The 22,281-nt window shown below is 44.3% G+C and overlaps 1 protein-coding gene across 1 annotated transcript in view; it reads left to right on the top strand.

Moving 5' to 3' along the window:
* Positions 1-22,281, top strand: part of LAMA3 (laminin subunit alpha 3) — a 276,412-nt gene that overhangs the window by 145,879 nt on the left and 108,252 nt on the right. The window contains exons 24-32 of the mRNA XM_039217713.1: positions 4,170-4,330; positions 8,038-8,146; positions 10,317-10,414; positions 11,795-11,936; positions 14,086-14,212; positions 14,302-14,441; positions 15,951-16,066; positions 17,157-17,368; positions 18,791-18,995. Of these exons, the coding sequence (XP_039073644.1) occupies positions 4,170-4,330; positions 8,038-8,146; positions 10,317-10,414; positions 11,795-11,936; positions 14,086-14,212; positions 14,302-14,441; positions 15,951-16,066; positions 17,157-17,368; positions 18,791-18,995 (1,310 nt within the window). The remainder of the gene's footprint in view (positions 1-4,169; positions 4,331-8,037; positions 8,147-10,316; positions 10,415-11,794; positions 11,937-14,085; positions 14,213-14,301; positions 14,442-15,950; positions 16,067-17,156; positions 17,369-18,790; positions 18,996-22,281) is intronic.

Raw genomic sequence — 22,281 nt, 5'->3', positions numbered from 1 at the left:
CAGACTCCGAGGACAGTAGGCCCCCGACTTCAGCCCCGGTGCATTTCAAGTTTTTCTTTTACTTGTGTTCCATCACTTGAAAAATCTCAAACATGTCTTTTTGTTTTCCTTTTAAAACAGTTTATCTATAGTTGCTGTCTCTTGGAGCAGAAGGCGTGCAGAAAATGCCAAATCACTGCGCCATCTGAACTTGGAGTCACCCTCATATTGTAAACACGCTAAGTTCTATCCCCTTTTTATTAAAACCCTCCTTTCCTTTCCCACAGTCCCTTAGCTATAACTCTTGTCTCCTTCACAACCAAACTTCTCCAAAGAATTAGACAATTCTATACTGTTTCTAATTCTTTCACTTCCATTCATACCTCAACCCACAGCAGTCTGGCCTTCACCTCTCCCTCTCCATTACCTTTCTTCCCTCTGTCTCTCCCTCACTCTTTCCTTCCTTCCTTCCTTCCTTCCTTCCTTCCTTCCTTCCTTCCCTCCTTCCTTCCTTCCTTCCTTCCTTCCCTCCTTCCTTCCTTCCTTCCTTCCTTCCCTCCTTCCTTCCTTTCTCTCCCTGCCCCCCCCCTTTGTCTCTCTCTCTGTTTCTGATGATGTTCTTGTCAGTAAATCCAGTGATTATTTTTCATTCCTGAGGTGTTGATCTATTTAACTTCTCAGTAGCTTTGAATACTTATTGAACACCTCTTCCATGTTAAAACACTCTTGTACCTTGTTTTTCATAATTTAAGGTGGTCAGGATCTCTTCCTACCTCTCTGGGTGCTTCCTCAGAATATCATTTATAGTTTCAACCTCTATTTAGCCATTAAGTGGTAGAATTTGTTGAGGTTCAGTTTTAGCCTTTGTCTTTTTACTTTATATTCTCTCCCTAAGCAGCCTCTTCCAAGCCTATTGTGTTAGATACCAACTCTACACAGATAACTCCCAAATTGGTATGTCCAGTCATACCTGTCCCTTTATATGTATGCAGAGCGACATTGCCAACTTCCTTCCTGACATTACCTCTTAGGTGCCTCAAAGGGATCGCAAATTACATTTTAGTAACTATGTAAATGGTACCACCATCCATCTAATTTTATAAATCAGAATTCTTAGGGTCATCCATTATTTCTTCCATTCCCTCCCTCACCAAAGACAATCCATCCCCAAGTCTACTTCCACACTTTCCTTAAATATCTCTACTTCCCTTCATGTACTGTTCTTGCCCAATATTTGATCATCATCTTTCATAAGGATCTCTGCAGTAATCTGATTAGTTCACTCACACCAGCTCTTGACCATCGCATCTCCCAGCCCAGACTCCATATGATAGTCAGCATATTCATGTTGATAGAAATATGATATCTAATCATCACGGACGCTCTCACCCCATCCTCACCCATACACAACTCGAACATTAAGATAACGACTTACTGCTCCTAGGATAGAGACAAAAGGTTTTAATGGCCTCTACGGCCACCACTCCTCTTACCTCCCAGTGCCTTCTCTGGCTTTCTGTTCCTTGTCACTGTGGCCTACCTTCAGGCTCTTGGACTTAACATTATTTGCTACCCTACAGCCTGTATGTCCTCGGGTAACATCCTACTGCAAGATGTTCCCTCTGCCTGAATGCTCCTCCCTCCCCTTGGGGCCTGGCCATCTGTCCCTTGTCCTCCAGCACTCAGCCAGTTGTTGCTTCTTCAGGAAGTCTTCCCCCTTCCCTAGTCTCCCTGACGGGCTCAGGCAGTCCGCTAAGAACCTATTCAGAATATTCGTCATCGGTGTAATTTCACATTACGTTTGTCTAATTACCTAATCATTTGATTAAAGTCGGTCTGAAGGCAGAGACCAGGTCTGTCTTGTTTTCCATTGTATGCCCATCAGGTGAGCTGGCATAGAAGACGTGTTTAATAAGGATAGATTGACCATTTCATTTTGAATCTTCATTTTGATATCAGATGTGTTAACCATCCCTCTTAGCTTTGTGTAAGCATCAGATTTGACATGCCTGCCTTTTATGTCTTTATCTTGAAACCCTCATAAAAAGGTGAGGGCAGTTCTATGCTATAAAACCAGAAGTATCCTTCCAGTCTGACACTGGTTCTGTTAAAGTTCCCTTTTACTAAGATAAATAACTGATAACAAATAGCAAATACTAAAGTTTCTACTTGCCATCATTTATCATTTACCTGAGTTGCTCAAAACCTACCTTTACCATTAGATGAATTCAAAAGACTTCATCTACGCATCTTCCAGAAAATCAATGTATAGGACTCAGGGTGGAAAGAACAATAGAAACTTATAATCGAGCGCTCTGATAGAACTGTCAGCCAGTAGTAACTTCTGGGAGAAAAGTGAATATACATCATCGGCTTGTGTGTGTTTTATGGTGGTGAAACCCTTGTTTGGAGATGCCCAGGGGAGAAATGCTGCTAATAACCTCCCCACATGGACCTATATCTCACTCCCTAACAGGGTGGAAAAGTGATGTGGATAATCCACTTTTTCCCCCTGAGGGAAGTATTTCTATTATATAAGTGATAGCAAGATCACCATGGAAAGTATTAGTTGTGTGGTTCAGGGCTGTGCAGAAAGAACAGTAAATATTAATTTCCTGAAGACAGGGGGAGAGAGGATTTTAATTAAGTGTGGTAAAGCTTGGCTGGGCCTGAGATTACAGACTGAAGTGGGTTAAACTGCTGTGGAATGTCTTTCTAGTATTGGCTCAGACATTCAATATACACACATACTTTGACCCAGCAATTCTACTTCTAGGAATCTTACAGAAATACTAGCATAAGGATATCTGTCTATCTACACACACACACACACACGATCATATAACATTCTATGTTAATAGGGAAAATTAGAGACAACGTATGTGTTCCCATCAATAGGGGATTAGTTAAATAAATTATGTTCATACTATGGAAAGGTGGGGGGGGCATTAGGAAAATGAAGTTTATCCATATGTACTGCTGTAGACGGGAAAAATATTGTTGAGTGAAAAAAGCAAGTTGTAGCAAAAGGCAATAATCACAGTTATAATCATCGGTGTTTACATAGTGTTTACGACATGGCAACTACACTTCTAAGAGTTTATCCTCATAATAATCTTAAGAGGTGGTGTCTTGTTACCCTCATTTGTACACAGGAGGACACTGGAGCACACGGACGGTAAGTAATTGGCTCACAGTCACACAGCCAGAGGCAGTGTGATTCCTTACTCTAAGCTCCTAACCGATAGGTGATGTCAGGGGTGGGTGGGTTTTGTTTTGTTTTGTTTTTGATTTTTGTTTCTGTTTTTATTTTTGGTACAAGTCCAGATAGTAAATATTTTCAGCTCTATGAACCTTATGGGCTCTGTTGGAGCTCCTCAACTCTGCTGTGATGGTACAAAAACATCCATGATTGCCTACTATGAGGACAGTTTTTCTTTTTTTTAAAAAAAGGTACATATGTGTGCATTTTCACACGTATATATGAAGTATGAAAACCAAACTATTATTAGTTATTACCCCAGGAGCGGGGTACGTGTATCACTTCACATTATCTGCATCAATAGAATCTAAAGCTCATTTTTTAAATTGAAGAACAGCAAAGGAGCCACAAGGCATGATTCTATCCTTCTGTCACCCATTGGAGGTCGCTTTTTACCTCAAATTGTAGAGTGTCTTTTGCCTTGAGAAACAAGGCACATATATGGGTAAAAGGAGTAAAAGCCCCTATAAGTAAGGTTAGAAAAAATACACCAATGCGCCATTAAATTTGAATCACAGATAAACAATAGTTTATTGTTATGTGTTATTTATCTGAATTTTATATTTAATGGTTCATCCTGTATTTTTCTAAGTTTATTTATTTATTTTTGAGAGAGAGTGAGAGAGCGTGAGCAGGGGAGGGGAAGGGAGGGGAACAGAGGATCCAAAGCTGGCTCTGTGCTGACAGCAGAGAGCCTGATGTGGGGCTCAAACAAATGAACCATGAGATCATGACCTGAGCCGAAGTTGGAAGCTTAACTGAGTGAGCCAGTATCCTGTATCTCATCTGGCATTCCTACCCATAGGACCCCGGTTCTTACTGTGGTGACATACACTGTTCCCAGGTGTGTGCTCAGCCCAGGTCTCACTGTTGCCCATGTAAATGCGTCCAGCATGTTTCATGTCCATCTGCTCGGGCTCTCTGACAGGTGGAGGTGCACCTGCGGCTGCGGGTTCCCCAGGTCGGCCACTATGTGGTCGTGGTGGAGTATTCCACGGGAGCAGACCAGCTGTCTGTGGTTGATGTGCACATGCAGAGCTCTGGGTCTGTCCTGGGAGGCCAGGTGAACATCTACAGCTGCAAGTACAGGTAATCGGTCCTGCCCCGGGGGATTCCTTTGTTCCCGAACAATCAGGAGGTTAGCTTTGGGAACTTTGGTTTTCATCTGGGTTGGGATGTTGTTTCCTTTTTGAGGCAGTCTGGAAAACAAGCAGGGTCTGCTCTCTGGCGTCACACCCACTGTGAGTATTGGGGGACTTCTCTGTGGGCATCATCTTGAAAATGTTGCATTTTCTTGAAAAGCTCTGTGTTTTACTCACTGTTTTGGCTCAGATGCCTAGGAAGCAGCATGACCCTTTTATTTAACTCTCTGTCACCCCTTTGTGGTGCAGTGAGCTCTGTTCTCACCTCACATGCTGTGTAGAGCACATGGGTGTGTGGAAAAGGAGAAAAGACTCTGTCTCTGTCACAACTGCTTTCCCAACATGCCCTGTAGAAACTGGGAATAATTAATGTTTGAGGATCATCAGGTGGAAGAGAATTAACCAGAGATTTTATTATTTTTTTAATGCTTATTCATTTTTGAGATAGAGTGTATGAGCTGGGAAGGGGCAGAGAGAGAGAGGGGGACAGAGGGTCCAAAGTGGGCTCCGCACTGCCAAGTACAGAGTCAAATGCAGGGCTCCAACTCACAAACTGTGAGAGCATGACCCGAGCCCAAGTCAAATACTTAACCGACTAAGCCACCCAGGTGCCCGTAACCAAAGATTTTAAAATTTAGATTAAAATCAGTTGCTGGCTTCCAAGAAATTTGACAACAATTTATTTAAAGTTGTTTTCTTTCTATAATATTTCAAGATATATGCAAATGTTCAGAATATGCTTTAATTAAAGAATTAGTGCATGGGGTGTTTTCCACATGAAATGAATTGTATAATATATGGCTCAGAAGTCAGTCTCTTCAGACAGCAGGTGGCGAACTGCAATGAACCCACCCCATTCTTGGCCAAGGCCTTGAACATTTTATTACCACCACTTGCCTGTGGCTTTTTGTCAAACTCCAAATGACCTGAAGTAGTTGGACATTTTCCCTGTTTTGCAAATAAAAGAACTTATGAAAAGAGTTCCTTTTAGGAGCTTAGAATGGAAACTTTTATGAGACTTGAAGAAATGGTTATTGAATTAACATCATGCTCTCAGCAACCCTAAAAAAGCAATTGTGAGGGCTTCTTTTTTTTTTTTTAAATAGTTTATTGTCAAATTGGTTTCCATATAACACCCAGTGCTCATCCCCACAAGTGCCCTCCTCCATGCCCATCACCCCCCTTCCCCTCACACCCATCAGTCCTCAGTTTGTTCTCAGCATTCAAGAGTCTCTCATGGTTTGCCTCCCTCCCTCTCCCCCACTATTTTTCCCCTTCTTCTCCCCCATGGTCCTCCGTTAAGTTCCTCCTAATCCTCCTATACGTGCAAACATATGGTATCTGTCCTTCTCTGCCTGACTTACTTTGCTTGGCGTAACACCCTGTGAGGACTTCTTTGAAAAATCTTTTAAAAAATCTAATCAGCTCTTTTCTCTGAGGTGATGATTAAATTAAAAAAAACAAAAACAGAAACAAAGAACATAATTGCATTTGGGTTTTTTAGTAGGAGTTCCACATGGGCCCAAAAAAGTTCTCCAGAATGTTCTGTCATTATCTGAAAATGTTAGTTTCGTCTGTAGATGACATCAGCAACCACTGGAACGTACACTCCTAGGTGGGTGGGTCACCTCACCACCTGAGTCCTGGAGACTGTTGACCACAGGGCTAGGCGGGGCTCCTCTGTACCCTGTCCTTCCAAGTTCACCCTCTGGTTCAGCTCTCTGACTCCACTTTCCAGATCGTATTGCTTGACCCCTGCTCTACAGGATACAAGGTAGCGATGGCTGAGGGCCCAGGAGGAAACACTCCTAATGTCCCTGGTGGCTCTCTGAACCATCTCGGGACAGGCTGAGAACATCTATGCCAAGCAGAGGAGTGGTTTCCAAGCTAAGGAAAGAAAGGTCACCCTTCCAGGATTCCATAAGCCACGAGCTTGGTTTCATGACCTCCGTCCAAACGGCATTTGGGGAGGAGAATGGTGCAGTATCCCGCAGATCATTTTGGCTCTGGACATGACCGCACCAAGTTCTTCACCAGGGACATTAGAGTTCCAAGACAGTATTGTATTAGACTAGGACTTTTAATGTATTTAACCATTTCCAGGAAAGTCTCATACTATTGTTTCAACTTCTCTAAAATATTTCCTTCTTCTCTACTTTGCCTGTCATGTGGACAAGTGAAAATGAACAGGCTGTTAGGACCGGCGTCCAAAAATATGGTGCGATTGGAAAATATTTGACCCAGAAAAGCCCATTTCAAATGACAGGCCCCTTTCAACATTGCAGCTTTTCCTGCTGAGGGTTGAACCTGTCCTAGCATTTCTCGAGTGAGTGCTCAGGGTGTTATTTAAAAAAAATATCCCAACAGAAAAGTAGCGGTGCTAACTAAAACACCACTTTTCAAAACAGTGTTGTGATAAATCTGATCTGCCTTTTGTAAGAGAGGTGACCGCTTATGATGAAATTAACCCAGTTATTACCGTTAGTCTATTTTTAGGAAGAATTTTAAAAGGATATGGATAAAACTAAGTCTAAATGAATCACCTAATATATTTAACCCCCAGGATTATGATTGAATCCCAAAGGAATGCATTTTAATTTCACACACACGCACGCACAAAAGAGAAAACAACTGTTTGTTGAGTTTCTTTTTTCCTTTTTTTTTTTTAATTTCTAGGAGAGAGAGAGAGAAAGAGACAGTGTGAGCAGGGGAGGGTCAGAGAGAGAGGGAGTCACAGACTGGCACTCAGCACAGAGCCCGACGCGGGGCTCGAACCCACGAACCGCGAGATCATGACCTAAGCGAAAGTCGGATGCTCAACCGACTAAGCCACCCAGGCGCCCCATTCGTTGAGTTTCTAACCATGGCTCTTTATAGACTATCTCGTTTTAATCTTTACCAAAAAGTCATTGCATAAATCTTTTCAGATATTTCTCAGAGATAGTCATCTTTGGTTAGAGGGTCATTTCTAGTTTCCAAATTGTATTTACAGACAGGAAAGTTGCTACAGAATCTGAAGTCAGAAACATTTCTCCAAAAATACTTCCTTTAGGGGTTGTACCATTCAAGTGTGTTCTTTGGTTCCAGACCATGACCTTTGAAATGTTCCTGAACTTTATATTTCACCTGATGGGGTGGAGGGAAGGAGCGTAGTTGATACAATGAGGAAGGAAGGATGAGAAGAACAGACTGAGCTTGCAGAGGTAAACTCTGGTGTCTCATGACTGGAGTAAGGCCAGCCCTAGTGCTGACACGGTGTGGAATCATCGCTGTGAGGCCAGGCATCCTCTGTCACCAATGGTACCAACAATACTGGTAAATTTCTCATAGGTTGTGTCTTGGCGATCAGACGTTATTGCCCCTGGGGCTTTTTCTCCCAATGACTAGACTAAATATTACATAAAGCTGATTTGGGAAAAGTGAGCAAGGCCTTTGGCCCTGAGATGTGCAGCTCAGACCACAGTCAGAAGGTTCTTTTTCTTATATTGATAGTGGACTGCATACGTCCCTCTTAAACTCGTTGTGCTGGAAAATTTGCTGTCGGTGACCTGGTTGTAAACAGGAGAAACTGAAGAGCAGTTAGCTATCCCGCAGGAAAGCACAAAGTCAGGGAGACCAAAGGAGTCAGGTTAAGAAAACTCTTTCCTCTTGCAGCGTCCTCTGCCGGAGTGTCGTGACTGACGGCAGGAGTCGCATGGCCGTGTATGAGTTGTTAGCAGATGCAGACATTCAGCTCAAAGCACGTGGGGCCCGATTCCTTCTGGTATGCATCTCTTTTGCCCTTTGAGTTTTAGATGCATTTTGTTGATATCTCTGTATTTTATTTTATTTTATTTTATTTATTATTTTTTTTTAAATATTTTTATTTATTTCTGGGAGAGAGAGAGAGACAGCGTGAGCAGGGGAGGGTCAGAAAGAGAGGGAGTCACAGACTGAAACAGGCTCCAGGCTCTGAGCTGGCAGTCAGTACAGAGCCCGACGCGGGGCTGGAACCCACGAACCGCGAGATCATGACCTAAGCGAAAGTCGGACGCTCAACCGACTAAGCCACCCAGGTGCCCCATATATCTCTGTATTTTAAACCTTATTAAAAATGTTGGCTGGGTTTGTATCACATCTCTAAAATGAACCTGTGAAGAGCTGCCAATTTAATGATGTTTTTCCTTCCCATCTACAACTCTGTCTTGCCTCTTCCTTTGTTTGAGCCTTTTTATAGCACCCAGTAAAGTTTGGTCATCAAATCTGAACACATCTCACAAAACTCTATTTTACTAATGTTTATCCATTGTCACTATTATGAATGAAGTATCTTTTGTTCTTAATAGGTCCTAGTTTATTATTATGCTGGTATATAGAAATGCCATTAGTTACTGTTTTTTTTCTTTACCATTTTTCTGTTTTATTATGTCTGTTAGCTTCTTGGCCAATTCCTTCAGAATTTTCAAGGTTGCAATCACCTGGTATTTCTTTTCCAGACTATTGTTACTCTATCTCAAAAAGTATAGTATTTGGTTAATTAGATATATGTCATTAAGAGTTAAAATTCCAAGTTTGGCAGATTAAATACCCTTCATGCCTTTCTTTTAATAGCAGGACTTAAATATTGAGAACTATGATAACCACAGGCAATGGGATCTGGACTAGGAAGGGGTGGTGAGATTTATAACAAATGTCTCAGGGAACAGAAGATTATCTAAGTATGAAGCAACTTCCTGTCATTGCTAATATTAAGCATGTATCACATTCTGGGAAATGCCAGGCCAGCCTGTTCTGATATGTTTTAAATATTTGTGCTTAACAGTATTAAAAACTTTGAACCTTTTCTGAAGAATCATCTTGAATTGAGTTAAAATTTGTTACATAAATTATGTAATGACTTAAGACTTTCTTTTTAAAATTGTGACTCTTTTTTTAAACATAATCCAAGCAAATCTTAACCTCCTCATCTTTGGGAATTATAATGGGAATGAATCTTCATCTAGTTAAGCATAAGTTTGCCCTTCTTGAAATAGTCAAATGTCATTCAGAGTCCAATATCATCCAAATGTCTAACGACAATTTAAGCTACGTGAGGGCGGGGGTATTATCCATCTTGGTCTTGCAGGACCCCCCAGTCTCAGTGCCTGGCATATAGTAGGTATTCATTAAAAATGTTTGTTGAAGAGGTTTGTGATCAAGCTGGTAATACAGTTTTGATCAAAATAAAATCTATTGATAAGAAGACCATTCCTTCAATGAAGCCCAAATGTACCTGAGATTCAAGTCCTCCTCTATGAAGAAAGATTATTTGTGAGGTTGTGTGTGTGTGTGTTTGTGTGTGTTTAAATGTGTTTTATTTATTTTTGAGAGAGTGAGAGCACAAGAAGGGGAGGGGCAGAGTAAGAGGGAGAGAGAGGATCCCAAAGCAGGTTCTGTGCTGTCAGCACAGAGCCAATTGCGCGGCTCGATCTCACGAACTGTGAGATCATGATCTGAGCCGAAATCAAGGGTTGGATGCTTAACCAACTGAACCACCCAGGTGTCCCAAGAAAGATTATTTGTAGCAGGAGCTAGAGACAACAGGCTTGAACGGCAGCCTCCCTCGTTGCCTCCCACATCCCTCCTCTCCCTGCCAAGGAATCTGAAGAGTAGCATCAGCCCAGGGCAGGAGAGCAAAACAGGCATGAAAAGTCACTGACAAAGAGTTGTTTTTGAATCTTCATGATTTCATTTATTCATGTGACTATTCCAAGAGCATTTAGGCAGTGATCCTGTATAATAGGGGAAAGGGTTTGTTGTACATAATGGTGTCATAGGGAGTGTCATTCTGCAGTTTTTACTACTTTAAAATAACAATTTTAATTTCTGTACTTAACAGCTTTTTGAAGAGTATGTTTGACCATACCATTGCTAATAACCATGATGTACCTTTTTGCATTGTATTTGCCCAACAGCATCAAATTTGTATCATACCCATTGAAGAATTCTCAACTGAATATTTGAAACCTCAAGTCAAGTGCATTGCCAGTTATGGGCAGTATGTTAATCAAAGGTAATGGGTTTCCTTCTTTTCTCCCTTGTTGGTGCTGAGTCGTACTGTGGGGCTTGCAAAGGTGTGACTTTATGCTTCCCTTCAGAAATGATCACGGGTCAAAGTGCTAAAGGCTGGTGATCCCTTAAAATAAAAAAAATCAGCTAAATCATTTCCCCTGGCAGTTTTTCCAGAATCCCATAATCTCGGGAAGCTGACATAGTATCAACTGGGGGGAAATGGCTAAGCTTTGCCCTCAAGGGTAGTTCCTGAGTTCTGTTCTGAACCCTCCCAAAGGCTCGCTTTGTTCTCTTTAATCTCTGTGTCTGAGGCTTTTCATTAAAAAAAAAAATCAGGGAGGCACCTGGATGGCTCAGTCAGTTGGGCATCTGACTCTTGGTTTCGGCTCAGGTCATGATCTCTTGGTTTCGTGAGTTCAAGCCCTGTATTGGGCTCTATCCTGATGGTGCAGAGCCTACTTGGGATTCTCTCTCTCCTACTCTCTCTCTCTCTCTGCCTCTCCCCTGCTCACACTGTCTCTGTCTCTCTCAAAAATAAAAGAATACATTTAAAAAGCTTTCTTTTAATCATGAAAATAATGACCCACCTGACTATGTTATGAGAAATAGCTAACCAATGATGATTGGGGTTTCAGGAGGGTTTTTTTGTTGTTGTTGTAGATTCAAAAATAACTTATAGACATAGTCATGAACTCTTAGGCATATGGTGAGGATGACAGAAACCACCAAGACAGGGAAATCTAGCTATGCCTGAAAGAAACGATGTGCATTTGTCCTGTTTGTTTTTATAGAACTTTATGTCAACATTTATGTGTAGAGGTGAATAATAATGTTTCATTGCATCAACTCCATTTAACATGAATTTTAATTCTAGAAAGGAAAGGTTTTTTTTATTTTTAAAAATGTTTTTTATTTATTTCTGAGAGAGAGACAGTGTGAGCAGGGGAGGGTCAGAGAGAGAGAGAGAGGGAGACACAGAATCTGAAACAGGCTCTAGGCTCTGAGCTGTCAGCACAGAGCCTGATGCAGGGCTCAAATCCATGAACCGTGAGATCTTGACCTGAGCCAAAGTCAGATGCTTAACTGACTGAGCCACCCAGTCTCCCCAAGAAAGTAAAGTTTTGATAAGTTTCTATCTTGTTGCTGTTTTTCAAAATTAGGATTTTCTTTCTGTTTTAGCTCAGTGTATCAAGCAGATGCTGGAATACACTTGGCTGATTGATGACACTGAGTGTCTCTGTATAAAGGTATCCATAGTCCTAGGTTCTCCCAAGTCTGGATCCTTTGATGTCACACAGTCTTATGCTCACAGTGTATATCCTCACCAATGGACGGTTCCATTTTTGGTTGTTTTTTTAATATTCTTTTTTTTTTTTTTCAGTGCCTCTTGTGTCTCCCTGGTTCTCAAAACCCCTCCAACAGCATTAATTTTGGATGTCCCAAGTGGTGAGTCTTCCCTTCTCCTGCCCCAAGATCCTTCACCTTCTGCTGATGTTACTGGAGTCACCTTGAAGGCGCCACAGGTGGGACACCTCTCGAGTGTGTTATTTCTAAATCATGGGTCTCAAAGCGTGGCCCTTACCCAAAGCATCTGCATCACCTGGGAACTTGGTAAAAATGCAGGTTTGCGAGCCCACCCCAGAACTACTGAATTAGAAACTCTGGAGGTGGGGTCCAGGACTATGTGTCTTAATAAATTCTCCAAGGAATTTGCATGTCTATGGAGTTTGAGGGCCTCTGCTCTCAATTGTGGGGAATCCCAGATATGAGGCATCTGTCTAATCCTGTCTATGGCCTCCCCACCCTTATGTCCTCTGTCCTTTCTGTATCTCTGTCTACACAGTCATATGGCAGTTTTCATGGCCTGTTTTGTGACACTTCATATTTTCATGGGCTGTTGCTATTTAACATAGTTGAGTTTATCACTTGTCTTCCCAAGTAGGAATACAAGCACTTTCAAAAGCTGCTCTGGCTAACAGAGTTGGTAATTTTTTTTTTTTTTTTTTTTTTGTGCATCCCCAACCAAACCAGCAAAATGCCTGCAGGCAGGAAATTCTCAATGAACATTTATTGATTAATATTCTATAGCATGAAGATGAACTATAGTAAGGGACTATAGTTTTTCACTGTAAATTATGAAATTGTAGGACTTACCATTTATCCTGATGTTATATCCTTTTAATCCTAGAGATGGCTCGTGTCAATTCACATTGCATCAAGAAAAATAACAAGATCTGAGAGAGAGAATTTAATAAGATCCCGTATGGGAAAGGCCACCTAGAATCATAGGGGAAAATGAATTGAAATCATGACAAAGGAGTTCTAGGCTCAGTTTTGCTCTTCAATTAGAGTATGGCATTTATCAAATTACCTGCCTTCTTCACGTTGTAATTCTCATGTGAAAGATGAAGATAATCTTTTATTATTGCTGTTTTTCTTGTGTGTGTGTGTGTGTGTTTTGAGGGCTTGAAAAGGCTTATTACTCACATAGTGAGGTTTTCTGGGGAAAGAAGGGTTCACACTCAAGCTTGAGCAAAAGTTGGGGCATGACTCTGGTTTTCACTGTGGTTGGGTGGGAGTGTGGGGAAGGTGGAAGAGTCCCCAGTGAGGGCTCCCTTCCCATGGGCTAGAGTTAGTGTGCCTTGAACTTCTTGCCTGTGCCAAGGGGTGTGCACCTGGACTTTCCTATTGGCTTGTGCAGTGTGGGACAAAAGATTAAAGATGGATGATGGGGCTTGACACCTGTCAGTGGTCAGACATCCAAAATGGAATCTGACTCTTTGTTACAGGGTTATTACAAGGGATTCTTGAATGCTGGGAACATTTGTGCATAGCCTTTTGGCAAACATTGTACATTTATGTACCTAAGTGAAATTGATCAGTGATATGTTTAACTTTGGTAAAAGCTGCCAGATAGTTTTCCAAAGTCATTGTACCAAATTACACTCCATCCAACATCATTTACGGTTGTACCTTCATTGGTTTATCCATTCTGAGTTGGGGGCCATTTGCTTTATATCCAGTCTTTCTGATTACAAATAGTGCCTCTGTCAACATTCAAACAAAGGTTTTGTGTGACCATAGGTTTTTGCCTCACCTGGGTAAATAACTAGGTTGTTTTGGTATTTGTTTATTTATTTATTTATTTAAAAAAATGTTTTAATGTTTTATTTATTTCTGAAAGAGAGAGAGAGCGAGCGAGCGAGCGAGCAGGGGAGAATCAGAGAGAGAGAGGGAGATGCAGAATCTGAAGCAGGTCCAGGCTCTGAGCTAGCTGTCAGCACAGAGCCCGATGCTGGGCTCGAACCCATGAACTATGAGATCATGACTTGAACCGAAGTCAGACGCTTAAGCGATTGAGCCACTCAGGCACCCCTATTTATTTTTTTAAAGCCAACTCTTTTCATTTTTTTTTTAATGTCTTTATTTTGAGAAAGAGAGAGAGAGCAGAAGAGAGGCAGAGAGAGAGGGAGATACAGAATCCGAATCATATTCCAGGCTCTGAGCTGGCAGCACAGAGCCCAACATGGGGCTCAGACTCACAGACCATGAGATCATGACCTGAGCCGAAGTCAGACACTTAACTGACTGAGCCCTGGTTGTTTTGGTTTTTAACATGTAAATATTCATAGTCTACAACTTGAGGAGGTTTTTTTCCTTGTTTCCACCTAGAACCAAGTGACCCTGAGAAGACTTGTCCCACACCTGGGCAGATATGTCATTGTCATCCATTTTTATCAGCCAGCGCACCCAACATTTCCCACACAGGTGTTTGTGGATGGAGGGCGGCCGCGGGCAGGTGAGCATCAGGGGGCAGGTGTCATGGCTGCATGCCAGGCTCGTGCATGCGGTGCTGTGACAGGAACTCCTCTCTCGCCCTGCCCCCAGGTGTCATCCGCGCCTCTTTTTGCCCCCACACACTTGGCTGCAGGGACCAAGTGATTGCTGACAGTCAGGTTGAATTTGACATCTCTGAGCCAGAGGTGGCTGTGACTGTGGAGGCTCCAGAAGGGAAGTCCTTAGTATTGGTACGTTCTGTTTGTCCCTCACCTTGCTCTTCATGTTCTTGCCTTGGACAACCATTCTCTGTGCGTGTTTGGCTCATGACAATAGTTCTTCCAAGAAATGGAAGTCATGTTTATAGAAAAATGTTAACATTTCATGGCTACCTTTTGCCACCCCTCCCCCCCCAAAAAAGTGAGCAACAGTTAAAGTCACAGGAAATTGGAACAATAGAAGCAAATAGGAACTCTTGTGAACAAGCATCTCACTCTGCATCAGCCCCTCCTCTTCACTCCTCACCTGACTGGTCTCTTTCTAAAGCATGTAATACTCCTTTTTTCTTGAAGCTTTCTTTTTTGGGCTTCCATCACTGTTTCTCTCATTTTGTTCTCACTTTCTCTAGTGTTCCTATAGTGATTTCCTTTTCCCTTTGTCCCTGTATGGTGACGTTCCCTTGGGTTCGATGCTAAGCCGCCTTGTTCCGTCCTTTCTCTGTGGATACTATCATCTGTACCCATTGATTCCATTCTTTCTTCTGGGAGAATGACACCACATCTCTAAATTCATCGCTGAAATTTTCTGAGCTCCAGGCCCAGTTTGGGACCATCTACTGCATGTCTACAAAGCGAGGGACCTTAGGAGTCCCTCAGACTTAAGCCTGTTACTTGCACAACCCCAGGTATCCACTGCCCTGCTCCTTACCTTGGCTGATGGGATCATGGTCACTCAATGCCTGTAAAGCTTTCCAGAGAGCCAGGCAATATTGTCCAGGCCCTGCTGTGCGACCCTCTAGTTTCTTGCTCATGCTTCCTTCTCTCTCTGAGGATGCCATCTTCCTAGGGACAGGGACCTGGCTTTATGCAATTTGTACCTCCTGTGCCTTGAACACCCCCTGGCATGTGGTGCTTGGCAAATGCTCATTGGTTGACTAACATGACAGCAGTGAGTTCTCTATAAGCTGTAAGTTGGTAAATAGTTGACAAAGACATTTGAAATTTCCTATAGCATTTATTACTGGAATAGTCTGATTTGTACAGGTACAGAGAGCCGAACAGTACTTTTAAAGCCTGGGGCTGCAGTTATTCATAATAAAGGGTCTGCATAATGTAAACTTCAGGGCACGCCACGGTATGAGTTTTGCCCATTGATCCTGCCATTTTAGTTTGTTCACCTTTAAAAATACAAAATGCAACCTTTGGAGATCGACAGTCATCCCAGGCATAGATCACAAGGGGCCCTGACCATCTAACAGGACCCTGCTCATCCCTAGATCTGCTGTCCCCACGGAGCACTAAGGCTGCTGCTTCTCTGAGCAGGCACTCTGACACACTATTCCTTGCATAGGAACGTGAGTGGAGCCTTTAACACTGATTTAAAGTAGTTCTTGTGATTCTTTTTTTTCATAAATCCTGTTTCAGTTGGTCTTGGGCTTAGCAGTAAAGAACATTGATCGTAGTGAAGAGAAAACATAATGAAGAGCCGTAGGTGTGCCCTGCTGTTGGGAATCCAAAGACACGCTGACAGGTTTTCTTTAGGTCCGTGTTCTGGTGGTGCCTGCAGAGAATTACGACTACCAAGTGCTTCACAAAAAATCAGTGGACAAGTCATTTGAGTTTATTGCCAATTGTGGAGGAAACAGTTTTTATATTGAGTAAGTATCACTTTGTGGAGATTCAGAAGGCTCTCCCACATTCCCGCTGGGAGCGAGGCCCAGGGTGGGCCTGGCCCTTGGGTCTGTCTTCTTCCTTCAGGGGCTCAATGGGTTGGCAGTGAGTCTTGGGTCTGGGGAGGGAGGTGCTTTTCCCTTGCATACACCATCCCACATCAGACCTCGTCCTGCACATCTGGGCGAGGCTAATGTCCTCAAGTTTGATCTTACCAGAGGTTCACCCTCCAAGCTGGGATTCATAGGCTGCTTAGGAGTTTCTTGGTCTCTATGATGCTTCCTGTCGTCCAGCTTGGATTCCTAAAAGACAGCCACAAGGGGTACCTTCTACTGGGAAATCATGTCAGCCCAGATTCTCCCTTTTTTGCCATCTGATTGAGCAAAGAGTATCAGAGAGGTATACCCTCCCTGCCCCCTTGGAGGCTTCCTGAGGGACCCAGGAACTCCAGGGGGCCTGGCTTGGCAAATGTCTCCTGTATAGAAAATATTAGAGTAAGACCCTGAAGTCAACAGCTCTGGGTTTGAATGCCTACTTGGTCACTCTGTAGCTCTGTGGCCTTGGACATGTTGCTGAACTTCTAGAAACCTCAGTTGCCTTATCTGTGAAATGAGGCTTAGGCCTAACTGGTTGAGTTGTTGTGAGGTTAAGTGAGACATAGGCTAAACTTCTAACACACAACACTCAATAAATGAGGTACTTTGCCATCGCCTCCTCTTCATTGTTACTGTTACTGGTATATACACATATAGGTATAATTTTTTTGGTAACCACTTTATTGAGATATAATTCCCATACTGTAGAATCTATCCTATAGGTGAATTTTCGCCCTTTTATCTCAGCCATCACAAGTTCCCACCTGCCAGTCCTGTGATGTGCTCTGGAATAGATGGACACAAGGAGGGGTGGCTGTTGCTGGCTGTGAATCCTGGGGTGGGGTAGTCTCTCATTTCTTCCCAGACTCCACAGCAAGAGCACTGCCCCTACAACACCCTTTGGTGGAGCAAGAGGGAAGGAGAGGTTGGGACTCTTATTGGGCATGCCTCCTGCGATAATACTGTTACTTTGTCTTCACAGCCCCCAGACGGCCTCTGGATTCTGTAAGAACTCTGCCAGATCCCTGGTGGCCCTTTACCACAAGGGCGCGCTGCCTTGTGAGTGCCACCCCACTGGGGCCATTGGCCGTCACTGCAGCCCAGAGGGTGGGCAGTGCCAGTGCCGACCCAGTGTCATTGGGAGACAGTGTACCCGCTGCCGAGTGGGCTACTATGGATTCCCAAACTGCAAGCGTAAGTGCACGTTTGGGTCATCCAGGGCTGTGTCTGGTCCCAGACGGATGACAGTCATCTAGGGTGGGCAGGCCTTTTTTTTTTTTTTTAAGAGAGAGAGTGAGAAAGAGCGAAGGAGGGGCAGAGGGAGAGGAAGAGAGAGGATCCCCCACAGGCCCCACACCTAGCATGGAGCCCAACACAGGGCTCAGTCTCAACAGCTGTGAGATCATGACCTGAGCCTATATCAAGAGTGAGATGCTTAACCAACTAAGCCACCCAGGTGCCCTGAGGGCAGGCCTTCTTGATGTTCACTGTGCTGGAGACTCCCCTTGCACCTTGGGATCTTGTGAGAATTCAGATTCTTAGTTAGGAGGCCCGGGGTTGGGGCCTGAGAGTCTGCATTTCTTTTAACTACTCAGATGATGCCCATGCTGGTGGCCAATGGACCACATTCCAAGTACGAGGTTCTAGAAGCTAAATATTTGTGCTTCCTAAGTTATGTGACCCATGCACTTGGCAGCAGGCGAGTATAAAGAGAGAGCCTTAAGCATGGAAATATTGGACAGTTCAATCCCTCTTCCTATTGGAAACCCCTTCAATTTTTGCAGCCTAACCAAATCTCGATTGAAATAGGAGGAGGTGGGGCGCCTGGGTGGCTCAGTCACTAAGCATCTGATTCTTGGTTTCAGCTCAGGTCATGGTCTCACAATTCATGAGTTCGAGCCCCACATTGGGTTCCATGCTGACAGCATGGAGTCTGCTTGAGATTCTCTCTTTTTCCTTTTCTCTCTGCCCCTCCCTGACACACGCGTGGACGTGTGCGCTCTCTCTCTCTCAAAATAAATAAATAAAACAAAAAAAGAAAAAAAGAGGAAGGCCAGGGCCACAGGAGCAGAGTACTCTCTGAATGGGAAGCCCAGGGAATTTCATCTGAGAGTGAGCCTGTGGCTGAGACACTGGGTCAGCATAGGCCACATGAAGTGAGGGGTACAGGTGTGGTGCACAGTCCTCTCCTGGAGCCTTTGCCTAATGAGGGTCCTGCTGCTGCTGTGTTATGCCCTGACCTTGAACTCAGTGCACTGGGGTGATGTGGAGGCACTTCAGGAAGCCTGTGAGGAACAGGACCCTCTGACAAATGACAGGTGTCACATTAGAATGGCATGTGACTGCAGCTGAGTGGGCTTCTTTGAGTATCTGTCTCGGCACCAGTGGGTCCAGCTGTGCCTCACACCATGTCTGCCATGCGTATGTAATATGGTTGGTTTTGGCTCCAAGAATACCTTTCAGATCAGCCACACTCAATAATGCCATAATGAAGAAAAAGCGAGACATTTCTCCCAGACCCTTGGAAGCTTCTGGAAATCCTGGTAGTTGGTGAAGTCCTGCTACAGGCCACGTGGTGTCTAACCCTCACATTGTGCCTCTTTATTCCCTGGCCAGCATGCAACTGTGGCCCACGCCTTTGTGAGGAGACAACAGGGAGGTGCCTCTGCCCTCCCCACACGGTCAGGCCCCAGTGTGAGGTGTGCGAGCCGCATTCCTTCAGCTTCCACCCCCTGGCCGGCTGCGAAGGCTGCAACTGTTCCAGGAGGGGTGCCATTGGGGCTGCCACCCCGGAATGCGACAGGGACCACGGGCAGTGCAGGTGAGCTCAGGTGGACTTACCTGTTATGGGAAGGGAAGATGTCATCTGCACATTCCGGGCGTCATTACTTCTCATGTCTCACAGCTCCAAGGACTGCACTGTGTTCATGTCAGGGTGGAGCTCCCCATGCTGAATGGGCTGTGGTGTGTGGAGTGGCAGTCCTCTCAGACTCAGGGTAGCCTCGGGGGTGGTGGATGACCAGTTGCCTGAGGTCACAAACAGCCTTTCCCATTCGCTCCAGCATTGTTCTCAGTGTGTCCCATATGTGTGAATAATTAAGTTATCCTTTCTTCCGCTGTGTCACCTTGTGGTGAGCGCTAGCCATTTGTATTTAGGTTTTGGCTCCAAATCTTCATTCTAGGGTAAGCGGGCAGTTTTGTGAGGACAGTGGGTGACAAAGCCCAGAGCCCTCAGGCCTGCTGCCCTGTCTCAGACAGGCAAGCTCGAAGGGGTCCTAGGGCCTCCACAGTGGGCTTTGGTTGGGGCTGAGCAGGCAGGATAGGGAGGTATATGCCGGAGAGCCTGACCTGAGAGTGGGGCTGCGTGGGGACTAAGCGGGAGGTCCAGTGACTGATAAGGAACAGTGGCAAACGTCAGCACCAACAGATACCGCATTGCTAAGAGTTTCTGCTGATTAGGTTGAGCTCTCATTGGAAACTGGAGGCCAGTGTCACATGATTACACGTGGTCAACCTGATCTCAGCAGAACTAGAGAATGGCCGCAAGGGACGAAGACTGGATCCAGTCTCGTAGGAGCATAGGCTGGAAAGAGTCAGGTAGGGGGTTATGTGGCAGGAAAACCATGGCAAAGCCACCATTCCAAGCCGGTGTGGCAGGGTGCAGGAGCAAGTGTGAGGGCCGCCACCGGCCCTACACTCCCACCCACGATGGGGAGTGGATGTTTTGGAGTCCGAGCCTGTGATCTGGGAGTGACAGCCCAGATAGCGGTGGGGGCAGCCATCTGTGACTCCAGCTCAAGGACGACGGTATTAGTTTCCCTTGTCTTCTGTAACAAATTACCACAAAGGGGGTGACTTACAACAATAGAAATTTCTTATAGTCAGGCTAAGAGCCCCAAATCAAGGTGTTGACAGTGCCATGCCCTTTCTGAAGTCTCTAGGGGGGAATCTGTTCCAGGCCTTTCTCTTACCTTCTCGTGTTACCAGCAGGCCTTGGGGTTGCTTGGCTTATAGATGTATGACTCCAGTCTCTGCTCCCCATCACATGGATCCTCCTTGTGTGTCTCGCTCGTCACATTCTCCTCTGTGTGTGTCTCTTCTCCTAAGGGCCCCAGTCATATGGGATTAGGGCCACCTTACTCCAGCATGACCTCATCTTAACTTGATTATATCTACAAACACCCTATTTCCAAACTTCTCAGGTTCTGGAGATTAGAACTTGAACATATCTTTTTGGTTACAAAATTCAACTCTCTATAGCACCTTTGTTTGCCTTTCCTAAGGAAGGACCCTTGACCACACCTTTAATTGTTGCCCGGGTGCCTAACAGCTCCTTTGTGCTACAGGAAAGGAAGCTGAGTGACAGCCTGAGTCATGAAACATTCCAAGTCTTTAAAACCACAGGTGTGAGTCCCCCCTGAGTCAGCTCAGTTGCTCATCCTTCTCAAACCAGGAGCCTAAACTGAGTGAGATTTGCACAAAGAATTTGGAGGTGATATTCAGTGTTTTCTCCTCACTGTTAAATAACATATATTAGGTTCCTTTCCCTCCAGTGCTTAAGCCATTCTCTGGAAGAAAGTCAGGCACTTAGTTCATTAATGGAAGATGCTACATTGAGTCTCAAATGTACCCATGAGCCTGTGAAAACGTCTGACTTACCTCCAGTTAATCACTGATGTAAGAAGAGAATGGCACTTAGGGCAGAAGGCACAGACTTCCACCAGCACCTGCAGGAATGCAGAAATGCGAGAGAACAGAAGACACACTGTGTTCAGGGGATGCTTGCAGGCTGGTGGCTGGAGAAGATGGAGAAGCAGGAAGCTAAAAGGACCTCTCTGTGCCGATTATGACCCAGCCAATTTTATAGAAGGAGAGAGGGAAAGAAGAGAGGTGTATGATCCTGTGACTTCATTACTGACCTAGATTTGCTTCTTCAGGGAAAATTGCCTCCAGTCCCTCTCTTTCAACCCTTGGGCCAAAAAGGGAGCTGGACAAATGCCCGAATCTTGTAGATTCGGTCTATCACATGGCCATCGCTGCATCATTCTAGCTGAGCTATTTGGTATTCCCCACCACATCTCCTCTCCTCTCCTCTTTATTTCACATAGCTGGCGTTTTTCTTCTATTCTTTCATCGGTGGGTGTCATTTACCCTCGGGAGGCTCACAGCCCCACTGCACTTTCATCTTGTTCTTTTTTACCTCTACCAGGGCCTTCTTTCCTCAAATAACAAACGTTGCACTAATATTTTCTACTGCTCTCTCACCACTGGCCTCTCCCTTTTTATGTTCCCAAGGATGCCAGTCTCCCTTTCTTGAAATACAAAACCCTCTTATAGACAGCAAACTGATAGCTAGTCATAAACATGTGACACCAGAGCTCCAGAGTATTTGTAAATAAAATGTGTGGCTCTCAATGGCAACATCCACAGGGATGGGGAAGATAGAATATTTCTCTCCATGAAGCCAAGAGAACAACACCAACGAGATCTGCCATCTTGGTATGAAAAATGGTCACGGGAGAGTCAGAACAATAGATGAAAGACAGTCAGCCAAGCCGGTCTCTTGACTTGACCACAAGCCAGTCTGCTGTACTCTGTCTAAAACATACACAAATATCCCAGAAATCTTCTAGAACATCTACCAGACCAGAGGAAACCGTAGAATTAGAACTGGCTTCAGAAAAGGAAATCCAGGGGCGCCTGGGTGGCTTAGTCGGTTAAGCGTCCGACTTTCGCTTAGGTCATGATCTCGTGGTTCGTGGGTTCGAGCCCCGCGTCGGGCTCTGTGCTGACTGCCAGCTCAGAGCCTGGAGCCTGTTTCAGTCTGTGACTCCCTCTCTCTCTGACCCTTCCCTGCTCACACTTTGTCCTAGGAATAAAAAAAAATAAAAACATTTTAAAAAAAAAAAGAAAAAAGAAAAGGAAATCCAGGGTGTTATAAAAAAGGCAAATGGATTTAATTAGGAGTAGTCATTTTCATTTTAATATATTTGAAGAACAAATTAAAGGAAATAATTCAGTGTCTTTATGTGGAATTGGTTTGTGTGAATCCTTCAGCATAAAGAGTATCTGACGAATAAGTTGGATGAATGGAAGGGGAGGTCTTA

This window comes from Hyaena hyaena, unplaced genomic scaffold (assembly GCF_003009895.1).
Source record: "Hyaena hyaena isolate Hyena2069 unplaced genomic scaffold, ASM300989v1 scaffold_14, whole genome shotgun sequence".
NCBI classification, from domain to species: Eukaryota; Metazoa; Chordata; class Mammalia; order Carnivora; family Hyaenidae; genus Hyaena; species Hyaena hyaena.
The sequence above is the reverse complement of the archived record's forward strand: the minus strand, read 5'-3'. Positions and strand labels throughout refer to the sequence as shown.